Genomic DNA, 17626 nt, shown 5'->3' on the forward strand with positions numbered 1-17626 from the left:
CAGACTGTGCACTTCCCAGCTTTCTGTCAGCACCTAGACTAGATTTTTATTCAGTTAAATGTATTATTGCATTCCATCTTCCTGATCTAACACATGATTTAAGATGCATGATTTTTAGAGAGGCTCTTATACTCTAGTGGGAAGTTCTTGGAGAGGCTTTTACTGTAGGAGGAACCCCAGGGATTAAGGCAGCAATATAACAAAGCTGAATCATTTTTTGGCTTTTCTAACTTTGTCCCACCCAGATAGTATCCCACATTTTGGCTGTTGTCAGTCACTCGTGCTTGTCCTAGTAAAATAAGGCTAATATGTGTCCTGGGATGTATCTGAACCTGTTTTTTTGTATCTGTCACTCTCAAACCTTTGTGGTGATTTGCCTTATCCCCTTTCCTTTGCTGTTGCTAATACAGCTCTGGAAATACAGTCTTCAGACTCTGATGCAGGATTTTTGTAGGAGACCTAATATTTATAATTCTCTTTGACCTGTTTGACTATTGACTACATGAGCAAGGTGCACTTTTCAACCATTGCAAGCTCATTACCTACTTGGAGCATTAGAAGATGTTTTCCTCATTATTATCTTTTATTATAGTAGCAGTACGTGCTCTTCGCTTTTCAGGCACATAAGAAAGAAACCTTATTGCTCCAGGGAATCCTTAGTCTCAGAGGTTGATAGTGTACCTCTTGAGACATCAGAGTATCAATTCGTAAGATGAGTATGTTTAGCATCTTGCAGGATAAAGTCTGAATGTTAATGGTAATCCAGCCCTTTTGCCATTAAGACGATGAAAATGATAATAGCCTGTGGGAAGGTAGAGCTATGGGAAATGAAATGTGGTTATCAGTAGTATACATTTTCGAACTGTTTTCTCTGCATGTGTGTGAGTGTATGTCTGTGCATAGGCATACTCACATATATATATATGCATATGTACAACATCAGTATAATGTGTGATGTTTAATCCAGTCTGGACTAAATATCCAGGTGGTTTATAAGTATTAGAAAAAAGAACTTTTTTGCCAAGAAGCCAGTTGGGCAGAGTCCTCATACACTAGAATTGAAATTATTGTGAAGAAAGTATTTTCAGCATTTTTTATTAATTCAAGAAAAATTCTTCCTCTTCCTCTGAAATATGTATTAATTGAATAGTTGATGCTTTGCAGAAAGCAGACATGCTATGCTGATTGTCAATTTGCTCAAATTGGTGGGATGTGGGGAAAAAAAAGAAAGAAAAATTTTTTGCTAATTTGTTATAGTATTAGCAATCTTTTGTAATAATGCCTTTATTTCTGTGATTTTCTTTTCCACAGGAAATTTATAGAAATGGGTTTTATTGATGAGAAACGAATAGCAATATGGGGCTGGGTAAGTGGTAGGAGTTTTTGTATCTATCTTTAAATAATCCTGCCATATGATTTTTTTTAAATTCTTCCTTATTCTCTTCTAAATCTGTATAGAGTTTCTTTTAATAGTGTTTGATGCCAAAGGGGATAGTTCCTGCTGATGCCTATATACATGCAATTGCAACAGTGCAAGCCCTCAGAAAGGGATCTTTGGCAGCTCGAGAGGGAATTTTGAAAAACTTGTGTCTAATACAGTGTTTGGACTTGAAGTTAAGCAAAATTGAGATGGTTTAAGTGCCTTTACTTTTAACTTAGGGAATTACTGGCGTGGTGTCAAAATTCAAGCATTGTCCTTTCTGATCTGAGATTAAAATAATGAGAAAAGACCTATGAATATCTGTCATCAGAAAATGTGACCCTTGCATCATTCTGAACCACTGTATACTTGGCTGGCTTTGAAATGGTCAGTAGGGATGAATGTGGATCTGAGGGGTGTACAACATTGACAGCTTCACCAAGAAGTGGAAAAATTGGACAGTATAGGAGCCATTCCAAATAATTACCCAGTCTACTTTTCATCTTTGATTTTTTTATGTACTTTGCTTTGTAACCCTCCAGAACCTTTTATAGCCAGATATATTGCAAGTCTTTATTATTAAATGGCCAGATTCCACTACCCTTAGGCACTGAGAAATAGAGTAGCATACCTCAAGTACAAATTTTAGGATAGGACTGCATTCTAAAAGGAGTAAAATAAATTATTGGAATAGTTGGGGTTCTTTTTCCTGTGCTGTCAGCTTCAAAGTAGGATGATTCATGGAAATGAGATGCAGACCTATCAGTGGTGTTATGGGAGTGCTGAAGACAACTTCCGTGGCAGCACAAATGCCACACAGCCCCTTTATAGAGATTTTTAAGATGTTTAGGCCATCTGACTCAATTTCTCACGTTCATCGTGAATGGCTGGATCAAGAATGCATAGACAGAACTGAAGCCCTGCCTCCCACCCAGCTTCAGCAGCTTCAGTATAACAGAATCATACTATGCAGGAGAACAAGCTGATAAGCAACAGGGTCTCATGGATTAGGGGCAGTACTGTAAGGAATGCTAAAGAGGGTTGGAGGCCAGACTTATATTAGCCACCCTTACTCCTTCTCTGAGTAAATCTGTATCAGCTATCCGGCAGTAACAGGCAGCACTAACTTTAGAAGTTTACAAAATAAACTGGTATGTTAGCCACTCATTAACATTTTACAATATTTTTCTCTCTATACATGTTCATTTTTCTCTGATTATCATTCAGAAAGACCTTTTATTTCTTTCTCTTTAACTGCCTGTCTTTGCCAGGAGAATTCTTCTGATCTGCGACTGTTTGTTTTGTTTATTTTTTTGCTGGTGTTTGTTTGTTTTTGTTGGCCCAGTTTCATTGTAAGAGGCTTGCCCAGAAACACATTAGAGGATGAATCTTATAAGATTCAGTTCAACTGCAATTATAGAATTTGCCTGATCTTAGATAGCACAAGAGCAGGGTTGCTAAAATCTTTCTATGAAGCTTCTACCAACTAATATTTAAATTACTTTGGTCAGACACTGCTATAACACCAGGATGAAATGGAGTACCATATGGTGAAATTAAGTGACACAGACACTTACAAGGGAGTAATTCTAAAGTGACATTAAGTAAGTTAAGGCCACATGAAAATATTTTATATTTTTAATCACATCATATTGTATTTCACCACAGTGTTTCCAGAACCGATTAAGAAATTTCACACATCTAAAGCATTGTATCCCAGTAGCAGATGTAATATTCAAATAAGGGCACTATTGCCAAACCTGTCAGTCTTTTTTTCCATTTTTTTCTATTTATTATACCATACCCTGGTTAATAACCTTTGAAAGGAGTTGAAAGGTGTCTCCTTATTTATAGCCTACAGCTTGGCAGGTATGCATGAACTGTGCAGCTCATCATACTTTCGGACTCACCAAACTCTTCTGGATGGCAAAAGCTTTTAAATAACCACTAAAGCAATTCAGGTTTTGAACTCTCTCTCTCTGCCTGTTACAGTGCATAGATTTATCTGCCTGATCCTAATCCTCTACTTTTTAGCTTTGTGGACTGATTTTTTAAAAGATCAAATGATCCGATCAAATGAGCTAGAAAAATTGTATGAATTATATTTTCCATTAGCATATCACTCACTGTCCTTTCAAGCTGGAATGTCAAGAGGAGGGAGTGACTAACTTACTTTTATACCAAAAAATATTTAATAGTTTTGCTTATTTCCCTTAGTGTTTCATACGCTACTGATGAGGTTGATAATCTTCATAATTCTTCATGACACACCCCATATTTTTATCCCTCCCTCCATTCCAAAGTAAACAGTAGCCTATTATTTCCCGAAGACCTTATACAAGTATTTTCCAACCCCAGTTCCACATCCTATGGACAGCCAAACCAAATGCTTTTTATTTACAGTATCTTCCTGTCTCAGCAGCTAGCCCTGCACAGTTGCACAGATCTATTCTGATATCCAGGCTTACTTACTACTTTACCCAACTTCCAGCTATGAACTTATTCTTCCTTGCTGGAAGGAGGAATCAGGCCAGGAAATAACAGGAACAGTGGGAGGCAGTAGGGAGGAATTGCTCCAACCTCAAGTTCTCAAGTAGCTGAACCTATTGGTACTGATATTGGAGTAGGTTTAATACGCCAATCATTAGCAAAAGCTAGGCAGTTTGGTAAGGGAGGGAAAAAACATAACTTTTCTTGGAGATGCATGCTGAAAGGATGAGAGGCAATGAACACCAGTTGCCACAAGGGAAGTTTTGTTTAGGTGTTGGAAAAAAATTTTTATGACAACAGTGATCAGCGTTGAAACAGATTGAGTAGGGAGGCTGTGTAATGTGACTCTGATGAACCTCATTTAAATCTGGTTAGACCTGTTTTGAGATAGGGGTTGCACTAGATTACCTTGAAGAACTCTACCAACTTAAATTATTCTATGATTCTAAGTGCTAATAAGAGCAGTATCCTATGATAAGCATTGAAGAAGTAGCAAAAAAGAAGTGATTCAATAAAATTGTCAAATCTCTCTAACAAGAAATCACATCAGATCCATTTGAAATAAATTAATATTAAAAAAAAATAAAAAGCTTTTGTTGCTTTGTCCTCCATGCATTCAAAGCAAAATATTTACTTAGGAACTAATTTATATGAGTTTGATTCAGAAAAACACCAATACTTCACCAATAATTTTAAACTGTCTGTGATTTCTCCTTAGTCCTATGGTGGGTACGTAACTTCTTTGGCACTTGGATCTGGCAGTGGAGTATTTAAATGTGGAATGGCTGTGGCTCCTGTTTCCAGCTGGGAATATTACGGTATGGAAACTTGTTATAAATACTGACTTGGAAAGCAAGATGTAGCATTTAATTATTTTCTAAATGAAATCATTGCAGGAGACTGGCAATATGAAACTTAAAGACATTGCAATTACCTAGACATAAAACTCTTAAGCTTAATGTTTTGCTTGCTGAAAATAACTGACTGCAACTGGCAGTTTGGAACAGACTGCATCACGTAGAAGAAGGTATGCCCAGATAATTCCATATGCACATCTGTAACAGTAAGTTTGTAAAGCCCTCTTGATAAACTGCTATGCTCAGGAGTGATCTCCCCAAAAATCCTGTTACAACAGCATCACTGAGTTCAGAAACAGCTGAAATTATTTTTCTGCCAGGAATGGAATCACAGTGCACTTCAACTTCAGATACTGCAGATGATCTCTGTCAGGAATCAGTATCTGCAAAGTATATGATTGCAAAATTATTTCCCAAAAGCACTGGAAAAGAGAGGGACTCAGTTGTGTCTGATATAATTTTTGTAAAAAATTAAATATCTTTCCCTTTTGATGTTTCTCAGCCACACCTCCTGTGTTGTTGCATTGCAAGACGTATTTTTATTTATATTTATTGACTTAGGCTCCAAACTGTTCAGAGGAAACAACTTCAGGAGTATGCTCCTAGGGCCTTACTGTGTGAATAAATCAGGCACACACTTATACTTACATGCAGACCTGTTAAGCTTTTGGCATGGTGTAAAGGAACTTTAGTGTAAAAAAGAATCATGGCATGCATGTTTTCAGTGAGCAAAATGTAGCACTTTGAACACATTTACTTAGCATATGGTCGTTTGCTAAGAAGTCTTGGTTACAAGAAAATTTTTTGGTTAAATGGGAAAGATTCCTTCCCTGACTGCTAGCACAGACATTCCTTGTATTTATGGTGTTTTGCAAACAAAGGGGAAAACATTTGTATGACACAGGAAGCATAGTCTTCATGTTTTCACTGGCATCAAGATTTTTTAAGACAATTTCACTCACAATCGCAAAATTATTTCCAGAATGCAGGCATAAAGCACTATTTTTGCAAAAGTCCTCCTATAAAAGAAGAGTTATAAACATTTGTCCAAGCATTGAAAATTGAATAAATTTTCTAAGTTAAAGTAGATTAGACCTGTGCCATTGAAATTTTTACTTCAGCTGAATTTTCAGGAGGGAGTTAAAGAATCTTGCTAAAAACACATTGTAAAATCCAAACAGGCAAACGTACCTCCACTAAGGAAGGAAGGAAGGAAGGAAGGAAACAGAAGGAAGTCATGAGTCATGAGTTTTGGCAAACAGATCATATTAACATTAGGGTGAACTGTGTTAGGGGCAGAACTACAGGATGCTACATATTTGAGTCTCTAAGTAGTATCAGTATGTCAGAGGATGTACTGGCCCCTAGAGCTTCTAAATTCTGTCCCACCCTCTTAGATGCACAGATTAGAGTCTGGACTATAATCTTTTCTCTGAAATCCTCCCACTCACCTCCATTTTGTGTCAGAGTTAATAACAGCTGAACAGTTATAAGATGGCAAGGGAAATTGCATTCGGGGACAATGTATCATTAAAAGCATTAGATCTGTGATTTTTTTTATTAAAATTAACGATTTATCTCATTTTTCTTCCTCAGTAATTGACAAGCTGAATCTTCCACTTAGTCATTATAATGTAATTCTGCTGACCTCTGTGGACTTGTTGTAGCTATACTGGTAGAATAGAGTGAAGAATTTGGCTTGGAATACTGTAGAAATGCCAGCCATTCAAAAAGAGTCTTATTTTATTGAAAACCTAAGCCCAATATGGTTGTTTGACACTGTGTTGACAACAGATATTGCACATTTTCTGTTTTCATTGAATGATAAAGGATTTCGATAAAAGATAGGCTACTTAATTTTTTTGGTACTTAGTTTATTACAAATCATCTTCAGGAGCCTTACTTGGCGGATCTGGGAGACACAGTACACATCCTTAGCACTAAGATGTAAAGGATACATAATAAACCATGGGAACATGAGCATATTGAGTCATTTTCCCTTCCTGGGAAGATTCTCATTTCTACTTTTTAACAAAATTATTCTAATGCTGTGTACCAAACTGGACAACAAGGTAGACAGTGCCAATTCCTTACTGATAACAATGGCCATCATCTCTCTTATGGGAGGGAAAGATGCCAACTCTTCTTTGTCAGAAAGCCCTGACTCTGTTAAATAAATAAAATTCTTGTAATACTGCAGCTTGACTGCTCAGTATGTGTCAGTTACTCTTTCAAGGCAAGGTCATAAAGAAAGTAATGTTCTGGTAGTGACAGCTGCTGCGTCAGTTTTCCATAAATTTTCCTAACAGCTCTTAGTTAAATTACAAATACCCAGGCAGCTCAAAGATAGCTGTTCCTACTGATTTCTTGGTGATAGATACTGTTCAGTTATTCACACGTGTTTTGTCAAATCTGTTAACAGTCTTTGTTGTAGTTAGAAAAAGGAACAGAACAGAGACCTGAACAGCAATTGCACCACTTTTTCAGTGCAAGCCTGTATCATTTCCTGCTCCACCTAATTGCTGCATGTATGTATTCAATAGGAAAAGGACAACATACATATCCATATTTACTGTATATACACATACACTTCTAGGTTGGAATTCTGCTCAGCTTCTCTTTTTAAAGGGTCAAAAATAGTGTGTGTCATCCTTCCACCATATACCTTTACTGGCTCATTGGCTCATTCAACTGACTTATAGAATTCAACCCAATAGCATAAAGCAGTATAAGTTAATTACCTTCAGCCACAAAACCTCTGTTGGTTCCACAGACAAGTATCAAACCAGTATTTCTGCAAGGATGATTTGGAGGACATGTATTAATTAACTTTCATAGTTCATATTTTTAAATATGTTTAAATCTGGTGTATTATAAGGAAACCAAGCAGAACAGAGTTAAAATAAACAACATTTAATTTGCTGTGTGTCACTGGAGGCACAAATATATCTGTACATTATCTATAGCTTTTTTCTTCTTTAATATCACAGCATCTATCTACACAGAACGATTTATGGGTCTTCCTGTAGAGACTGATAATCTTGAGCACTACAAGGTGAGAATTCTCTTTCTGTGTTGATCTCCCTTAAACTTGAATCACACTTCCATGGACAAGTAGAACTGTGAAGAAGGAAAATGACCCTTCAGCTCTCATAGTGGCAGTCCTGTAGCAGCTAAGCTACTGCTGTGAAATTCCTATCTCCATAGTTACTTGTGGGTTTTTATTCATCAATCCTAAACATGCTAAACTGAAGGATCCTTATTTTCTCACTTGGACAAGTCAGAGAGTTCTGTCACTGCTCACCATTAGCCTAGGAACGAACTCACATGAGAGAGGTTAAAATGTTGATGTTTATAATGTATTTGTTGGTACTGTTAGCTGTGGTATGCAAGCTGCTTCATGCTAATTTAGCTGTCTGATAATAATATCATAAGCATGCTAAACAGTCAGAACAGCTTTCCCTGCCTGGAACAGGTTGTCTTTCTTCTTTTCTTCACATTGATAGGAAGTCTATAGCTTCCTCTAGCAACGCACCTACCAGCTCTGGATATAGAGAGGTCTGAATTAATGCCCAAAGAAGTTAGTGGAAAGACTCCTAGTAAAGATTTTGGATCATGTTCTCAGTACCTATTCTCCATCCCAACTTAAAGAACAGAAATGCTCAATACCAAACTGCCCTGGTAGAGCTGTTTGGCTAGCTAGGAATTTGAGTGTTGAGGGAATGAGACATGGCAAGTGCTGTGCTTTTCATTAACTGGCCCTTAGAAAAGGCACTAAATATATATGGCTTCTATTATAATCTCAGATTGGTATGAAGTCTCTGTTGTCATGCCAGTCCAACTCTTTGTTTTTCTACTAGGTAATGAAAGCCTTTCACCTCTGTGACTAAGTGGTTTAAATTGAAGCTGCTGAACTGTTCATTTTTCCTCTCAACAGAATTCAACTGTGATGGCAAGAGCAAAGAATTTCCAAAACGTAGAGTATCTTCTCATCCATGGAACAGCAGATGGTGAGGTTTGCAAATGGCAGTACAAATACAGAGGCAGAATCACTTTGTTTGAAAAACATTAAGCATCTTTCTATGCCTTTGATTAGGGTCAGTACTTAGATCTTTGGTAGATTTCCATATGACATATTATAAGATGCTTACTCATTCTTAGTAATGTCAACCGTATCACTTGATAATTAGTGGACACAACTTAATGCACTATAACTTCATGCTTTGTGGTATTTATATGTTTCAACAGCTAATCTCTGTTTTTCCTTTTTCAGATAACGTTCATTTTCAGAACTCAGCGCAAATCGCAAAAGCTCTGGTTAATGCACAGGTGGATTTCCAGGCAATGGTAAATAACAGACTATTTTTCATTTTGAACAGTGGTTTATAGCTTTATCAATAAGCTTATCTGACATGTAGCAATGTTTTTAAGAACCCAGTTCTACTGAACATGCTTCAGAATCTTGCAAGTGCATTTGTTACTCTTCATTAACAGTTTCTTTTGCAAGTGTATTTGTTACTCTTCATTAACAGTTTCTTCCTCAGAGGATTTGTCTGCTCTTTTTTTTTTTTTTTTTTTCCCTTCTTGCCCTTTGGATGCTAACAGGATTTATCTCTTGTCACAAATAACTTAGAGGCTTTTAAAATGAGCCAGGGAGAAGAATGAGAATCCAGCCTCCTTATGAAAGTTGCTGATAGCTAGTAAAAGAGAGGAAGATGAAGGAGCTGGCTTCGGGTGGCCAAAACCATCACCGGTTCTGATGGATTCTATGTTGAACTGGACATGCCTACAACAGGCACGAGATGAAACAAGCAAAAATGGTACAAAGTAGTATATCCAGGATCAGAAAAAAAACAAGTTCTTCGCAAAACTTCTGTGGGGCAGCAGGTGCAGGCAAAGAGAGAAACACATAGGCAACAAGTTAGAGGATATAAATGAGGAATGAACAGGGGAAAAGTAGTTCTAAATTACATGCTAAGCTCTGCACCTTTTTTCATGTGGCTAATGACCAAGGTATTTGCCTGCTATCAAATGTACTGACCTTCTGCCTGAGTCCACTTTCCCAGGGCCATGAACTCTCAAAAAATGGATCACACAGGGATCCACTTGTACTTGGGGTTTGTAGGGCCTTTTGTGTATTACACATTTTCTGCCTCCTTCACTGATACTTAGCAAACCCAGGTTATTTCTCAAGTATCTGGAATGCTGTATGCAGTTGTAGTCATTCCAGTTCAGCTACAGGGGAATGTCAGTTATGTCTAAGAGTCAGCATAATTCATATGTGAATTTTATTTGCAGTACACCATTCATAATGTTCATGGCCCTGCTGTAATGCAAGGTGTTTTGAATAGAATTCCACAACTTTTAGCTGAAAGCTTATTGCTTAGAGCCCAGTATTCCTAAGCAAGACTGTGACCCCTATTGCCAAAGCCATGCAGCAGGTAAAGGGCATTTCATCCTTAATGTCATGTTATGGTTTGAGAAAACCCACAACAGTTTACTGTCATTTAGACAATTATTCTATCACCCGATGACCCCTTCCTACCTGGGAAGGGGAATCGGGAAAAAAGAAGGAAACCCAGGGGTTGAAATATAAATAGATCTAATAGAATAAGACTAGATAATTATCATTAATAACACTAAAGAAGCAATATTGATCCCAATACCAATATAAAATGTACAGGGATTATACTCAGCCAATTATATCGGTAGGAAGCTGTGCACTCCCAGCAGTGACAGCAAATGTGGGACACCACGAGTGCTGCAGCTTCAGGAGGAAAGGAAGGCCTTAGGGGTCCGGCACGGGGGCAAGAAGTTCTCTGGATCGCTGCCATCAAGGGAGAGAGAGCACTTCACAGCAAACTGTTAAATTTATATTGAATGGGACATTCGTGGTATGAAATAATCCTGTTGGCCAGCTTGGGTCAAGTGCCCAGGTCTCGCTCCTCCTCATCCCTGCACCTGGCGAGCTCAAACACTGAGACCTTGAAACCCACTCACCATAGCTGGCTATGAAGTAAATATTTTCAGAAATTCAGACACTAGAGTCTTCTAAAAGTGCGGTTTTCCTAAGCATTAAAAGATAAATTAGTCCTGTGTTGCTCAAACCAGGACAGGGCATCTCAAAGCTCTTTTGCCTGACTTGATACAACTGATTTATGAGTACTGAGGCAGTAATGCTTACTCCAAGATTACAGAAGGTTTAGGAACTTTTTTTCAGCAAGAATATGAATATAGCAGAAACTGATGAAAAGAAGATTAGCAAGTCATAGAATCATAGAATTGTTTAGGTTGGAAAAGAACTTTAAGATCCTGAAGTCCACCCATTAACCTAGCATTGCCAAGTCTACCACTAAACCATGTCCCTAAGCACCACATCTACACGTCTTTTAAATACTTCCAGGGATGGTGGCTCAGCCACTTCCCTGGGCAGCCTGTTTCAATGCTTGACAACCCTTTTGGTGAAACATTTTTCCTAATATCCAATCAAACCTCCTGTGGTGCAACTTGAGGCCATTTCTTCTTGTCCTATCACCTGTTACTTGGGAAAAGAGTAACCACCACCTCGCTACAACCCCCTTTCAGGTAGTTCTAGAGAATTATAAGGTCTCCCCTCAGCCTTCTTTTCTCCAGGCTAAACACCCCCCGTTCCCTCAGCTGCCTCTCACAGGACTTGTGCTCTAGCCCCTTCACCAGTTTCGTTGCCCTTCTCTGAACACACTCCAGCACCTCGATGTCTGTCTTGTATTGAGGGGCGCAAAACCGAACACAGTATTCGAGGTGTGGCCTCACCAGTGCTGAGTACAGGGGGACAATCACTTCCCTAGTCCTGCTGGCCACACTATTTCTGATACAAGCCAGGATGCTACTGGCCTTCTTTGCCATCTGGGCACAATGCTGGATTATATTCAGCCAGCTGTCGACGCATGACCCTCTGTTTTCTTGAGGCATCCAATTTCTTCTATATGGTAATAAAATAAAGTTATTGTCTTGTTTTAACTATTGCAGCATTGAAAACATAGGGGGTTTATGGCTTTTTTTTTCTTTTTCAGTGGTATACTGACCAGAACCATGGAATTCCAGGCCTTTCCAGCAAACATCTCTACACACATATGACCCACTTCCTCAAACAATGTTTTTCTTTGTCAGAATAAGTAGGCTATTCAGAACGCTAAGGCATCTGCTACATCTCTGGGAGAATGCAAAGTGCCCAGGTTATATAGTTTTCAGGTGAATTGATAACAGGAACTTCAAAGTTTTAAACTTGATGTTTACATCCATTTTTGATATTGTATATTAGCAAATGTTATGCTAATACATGTTTCGGCATATTTAACACCTGTTTGATAGAAAAAATAAAATCAGAATGTAAAATGCCATGTGCATTTATTGCCATCTTGCTTAAACTTATATTCTGCAATCCAAAGATAGGTGGTCCATTGCAAAGGCACACTGCCAGATGAATATGCTTGCATTTGTTAACTACAACTGTAAAATAGGAAAGGACAAAGAAAGCAGTGCAAGTACCTAATTAGCATCCTAACAAGAACCAGTTTCTCAAAATTTATTTCCAATTTCTTGGAAAGAATCCAAGCAGGGATCGGAACACACAATATTTAAAGCTGAAGTTTGGATAATTATTGAGAATATTGAATGCTGTGTTCAAATTTTATTCAACTCTTATTTGAAACCTTGATTCTGAAAAGCTCTCAGTGTTCAGGTTTAAATATGAAAGGACATTCATGATAGGTATTTTATCTCAGTGTTTTTTCTGCCTGTATTCAGAATATGTGAGCCATATTAGCCTGTCTTTAATCTCTAAACATCACCTCAGCATTCAAATTAATCTTGATGTCATTCATCCCAGAGTGGAGGGGAAGGATCAAAGGATTATGCAGGCTTTCGTTGCTTTGTTTCCAGTGAAACTATTTTAGGGAGTCTTTTTAAAATGCTAGAGGCTAATAATGATTGGAATACTTGTATTGTTTTGATTATTAATTAAATCAGTCCTGTCATAATATAAGAATATGAACAAGATAATTGGCAAGAGATCCATTGCCAATGAAATTATTTTCTGGTCATGTGTTTAAAAAATTCTGAGTTAGCTTACTGCATAAGAATCGTGGTCTGTCTAACACAGTATCTCATCTTTGCTATTAACTGGTGAGAGTACAAAACAACCTGAAAAAGATTGTGGACTAGCATTCTCACAAACAAGCTGCTTCCTAACTCTCAGTCAGAGATCGGTTGCTGCTTCTTTGTGGAAAAGCAAGGGGTTTCATTTGACCCTCTTGACAAAAACATGGGGTTTAGCCAAAATAATTAAAATGTGGAAGTGATTTGCTATGTAACAGCTTCCTTCGTTTTGTTAATGGCAATATCAAATCTGATTTTCCACACATGAGAATATTCCTCAGACACATCTTTATGTAAATGTAGTTGCCAAGCTGTTTGTAATGGTTAAATTATACTTTGATGGGAACTCTTCAGAAAATACTCAATTAGTTCAGGTTTTTTTGGAAATGCTGCCAATTATGTGACGTTAATGAGCTTTTTGTTGGTAATGTAATTAAAATTCAACTGCTATAATGGTTAAAGGAAAAAATTATAGCTCTAAGAAAGTTAACATTAAGCAAATATAACATGAAGTGGGGCTAATTAAATGTTGATTATATGGTCCTATGTGCATTTGCTGCACACAACAGTAGTCTCAGTAATGTGATTATTTTACAAATAAGGAATACAATTCAGTTGAATTTACTGAGATTTAACTCTCAGTTTCTTATATTGGTACACCACCACAGAAACCATTGCAAAATCGTGGTGAAAGAGAGAAAAATCAAGTTTTTATCCCAGATGCTTAAAGGTTTTAGATACCTGAATGTGTCAATGGAAACCTAGAGCAATTTTCAAAGAAGCATGGTATCAGTCTCACATAAATATCAATATATTAAGTTCTCTTTAAATTTCTGCACCTTTATTTTTATTTCTACTGTTGAAAATCCTGTAAACTCTGAACATTTGAACAGATAAATTGGCCCTTTGTGGATACTATAAGTAACACAGTGATGCAATGTGGTGGTGTTCACACACTGCCCACAGGTCTGTAGTCAGAAGCTTCTGGAAGTATTTGGAATAAGGGACATTTCAGGAAAAAATGTCAAATAAAATAACAGAAGGTACCTCTTTCCCAAGGGATGCATTAGCCATTTCATTATTAATCTGCTTTTATGTTTGTTTGTCTTCTAAGGCAAGCAGAGTACACATCGTCCAAAGTGTCCACCATTTACCTTGGCTTGTAGGAAGCCGTTGTGGGGATAAAACATGAAAAAAACAAGTGCATCATGCTGCTGTTAGTTTTGCTTCATTGTTTTTTGTGTTGTTAATTGATTTGCCCTACACAGTGTTCTTGCCAAAGAATGGGAATGTGTCTTCAGCAGAGTGTGACATTTACACTGAGTTGCTGGAATAATGTCTAACCTGAAAGCTTTATGATTGAGCAGCAACGTATTTTGATGACCTGGGGGAAGATGTCCTAGGATGTTGTGAGTGTCAAAAAAACCCACTTAAAAACATACAGAACATCAAATTGCTGGCCTGTGCTAATAACAGGTAACGTTGCAGTCATTTATTAGAAATTGTACAGAGCACTTCAAACCTACAATTGCAGTATCACAGAATCACAGAATGGTTGGGGTTGGAGGGGACCTCTGGAGGTCATCTTGTCCCACCTCCCTGTTCAAGCAGGGTCATCTACAGCTGGTAGCCCAGGACTATGTCCAGATGACTTCTGAATATCTCAAAGGACGGAGACTCCACAACCTATCCGCACCACCTCTGCCAGTGCTCAGTCACCCTCATAGTAAAAAAAGTGTTTCCATATGTTCAAACAGAACCTTCTGTGTTTCAGTTTATTGCCTCTTTTTCTGTCACTGGGCACCACTGAAAAGAGCCTGGCTCCATCTTCTTTACACCATCCCTTCAGACATTTATATACAGTGATCAGATCCTCCCAAGTCTTTTCTTGTTGAGAGAGAGAACTTTTTTCCATCCTGCGTTGCTGTCTACAATCACAATTCATGTTGTAAGCATCACTACATTTATTGGACAGTTATTTGCCCCATTCCTTTTTAATCTAGCTACAGTATAGGCTCTTCTGTTACAGAGCTTCAACACAGTTCAAGGTGAAAGGGCATGTCCTGAGGAATCAGGCTGAAGCTAACAAAAATATGTTTAAGGATTAGCCTTATATATGAATAAAAAGTGTGTGTGTGTATATATATACTGCAGACATAGAATATGGTATGTAAGAGCCAACACTGTGACGCAACTTATTATGAAACTAAGAAATGATAGCTTTTATAACAAGATTTTCTAAGCTGATGAATGAATATCCTCAAAGTTTTGCATCCCACCTTCAGATGTTTGAGAGGATCCAGTTTTCAGAAAATGCTGAGCACTTTCTGCCCTTCGTTTCCCTTTTGAATAAGAATCTCACACTTCAGATATACCCAAAAATACCACTTCAGACAATGAAACTTGGTCTTCAAATACGTGTCATATATACAAGATATACAAGCCTCTGAAGATGGGACATAGTTGTTCTGAATTAAGTTGACAGGCCCTTGATAAGTAGCCACAGATACAGTTGATTACAAGTCAGTTTCCACTATGAATCCTCTTTAGCTTTTAGAAAACAAAGCTAGAGCTGCAAAGCAAAATCTGCTTTATTCTAGGAACTGAAGCATACATAAATAGCAGCAAAACCACTGGTTCCACTCCAGACCATTCATTCCCCAACGCCTACTTTCATCGTCTACCTCATTCATGCTGTGTGAATTGTACATGTCAACGAACATGCAATCCTCGTACCTCAAACATGGAGCTACATGCTTTGCTTCACTTAGGATTACTGCAGCTGCAAAGAAGAAAAGACCTGAAGAGAAAACAGCATTAGTAGAAAACCAAGTATAAACCCAGCCAGGCTCCAGAACGTGGTTAGTGTAACACTCATTTTACTCAGATATCAAGTCAAATTCAGACTACATTCAATACTTTCCAGTTTGCAAGTCAGTTCCAATTACAAGGCACAGCTGTTTAGTACATTTTATAGAGTCATTTGAAGGCTCTATATTTAATCTGAATAATTCATAGTATTTGCTAAGAGCATTTGGTATTACTTTCAATTATGAACATTGTCTTCTCGGAATGTAAAGTAACTAGTACATACTTGGCCAGCTCTTCTGCTTGCGCAAATCGATGCAGCTCCATTGACTTCAAATGGAGCGATTCCAATTTATGGGAGCAGACAGTGTGGGCTACAGCACAGTTGCAATAGCTCTCTTCCCTGAGGTACAAACCCATCGGCATCCACGGCAGCGAGTGTGGAGTTGCATGCTGTGGAAAGGCTTAGACACCCTAAAGTAATCCTCCGTTTTGGAAAGCCATTCTGGCTCTCTCAAGTGTAGCCATGGAGTTGTATACATACATATAGGCACACATTTGTGTGTGTCAGGTACATGTACATGTGTATGTATGTAACGATGTGTATGTTTTATGTACGCATGTGTTTGCACATATGTTCTTCCTGTACATGTTGCACTAATTCCCAGAAGGGGAATGCAGGGCTCTTTTGGCTGATTATCACATAGCAAGGATAGGAAAATAGAAGGGGCTGCACAGCCCAGCCTCTGAACTCATGGCTGACAAGATTAGGGAGAGAGAGGATGCTTTCTGTGCAATGTAAGAAAGAAAAGGGTGTGGGCCTGTAGTCATATCCCAAGACACATCCTCCTCCCTCCCATGTTCTTTAGATATGTAATGGATAATAATATAATAATACAATAACAATAAATACGTAATGAAGAAATACACAGAAAAATGTGGGGGTTCACTTTCTTGAAAACATTTGTTGGGGATTTTTTTAACTTTTTTACTTTCAAGTGTCAGCAACTTCTTAATTCATTAAAATGTTCAAATCTTCACGATTTAATTTTTTTAAATTTTTTTCTTGTACCAACAGTTAAAGAGTTGAGAGAAACATCCTAGAAAATTATGATATTCAGAGTATGCTAGCCAGTTATAACAATACATAGGTCCTATTTTTCTGAAAAGCCATGCCAACTGGAATTGTTACTGCTAGAGCATCACGTTCAGTGTGCAGCTGGTAAGAATTCTGCTTCTCATTTTACCTTTTTAGTAACTTTCCCCACAGATTTTTTGTCCAGTGAGTGCAGTACCCTGTCCTTAATAGCAGCCATTACCTGGTGCTGAGATAATGGTGCAGGAAACTTTGATCAAATCCAAATACAGTGAACCAAGATACAGATTTTTTAATGACTCCAAGTGAATCATGAAAAACATTAAGATGAAACTGTCCTGAAGGCAGGTCACTTTCAGTTTCTGCCTCTTAGTCTGACTCAGTTGAAGTACCGTCTCATGTATGAACTATAATATAGAGAGAGAGGTTGCCTGTGACTTTTGCCAAAAGTTGCCATCTCACTATTGTATTTTACAGTACGAGAGGAAAAAAACTGAGGGCATATGCATGTTTACTACACTCGATACAATTTTCGGCTTCTGTTTGGTAACTCTTGTTTGTTGTGCTCTTGAAATATGTAATACTATAGATTCAGTTATGGCAACTGAAGGTTGCACCGTTCTTGATGGCAGTTCATTTCTTTCCTGCACTTTTTATTGTCTGTGTATCACTTGAAAAACAAATAATCAGTCACCTTCTAGATGCTAGATGACCTGCTAGATGATATAGCCTGTGTAACAACCTGCCCAACCAGGTGCACTGAGATGCTCTGTCTCATATATTTTTTTCTGAAATCATCCTACTGTAAACAAGGAACTT

The 17626-nt window shown here is 37.9% G+C and overlaps 1 protein-coding gene across 1 annotated transcript in view; it reads left to right on the forward strand.

The window, feature by feature from the left end:
• FAP (fibroblast activation protein, alpha) overlaps window positions 1-12749 on the forward strand; it is a 43337-nt gene extending 30588 nt beyond the window's left edge. The window contains exons 21-26 of the mRNA XM_009894615.1: window positions 1312-1366; window positions 4629-4728; window positions 7758-7822; window positions 8705-8777; window positions 9041-9114; window positions 11820-12749. Of these exons, the coding sequence (XP_009892917.1) occupies window positions 1312-1366; window positions 4629-4728; window positions 7758-7822; window positions 8705-8777; window positions 9041-9114; window positions 11820-11921 (469 nt within the window). The 3' untranslated portion in view covers window positions 11922-12749. The remainder of the gene's footprint in view (window positions 1-1311; window positions 1367-4628; window positions 4729-7757; window positions 7823-8704; window positions 8778-9040; window positions 9115-11819) is intronic.
• Window positions 12750-17626: the final 4877 nt, after the last annotated feature.

This window comes from Charadrius vociferus, unplaced genomic scaffold, assembly GCF_000708025.1.
Source record: "Charadrius vociferus isolate BGI_N301 unplaced genomic scaffold, ASM70802v2 scaffold161, whole genome shotgun sequence".
Taxonomy (NCBI): domain Eukaryota; kingdom Metazoa; phylum Chordata; class Aves; order Charadriiformes; family Charadriidae; genus Charadrius; species Charadrius vociferus.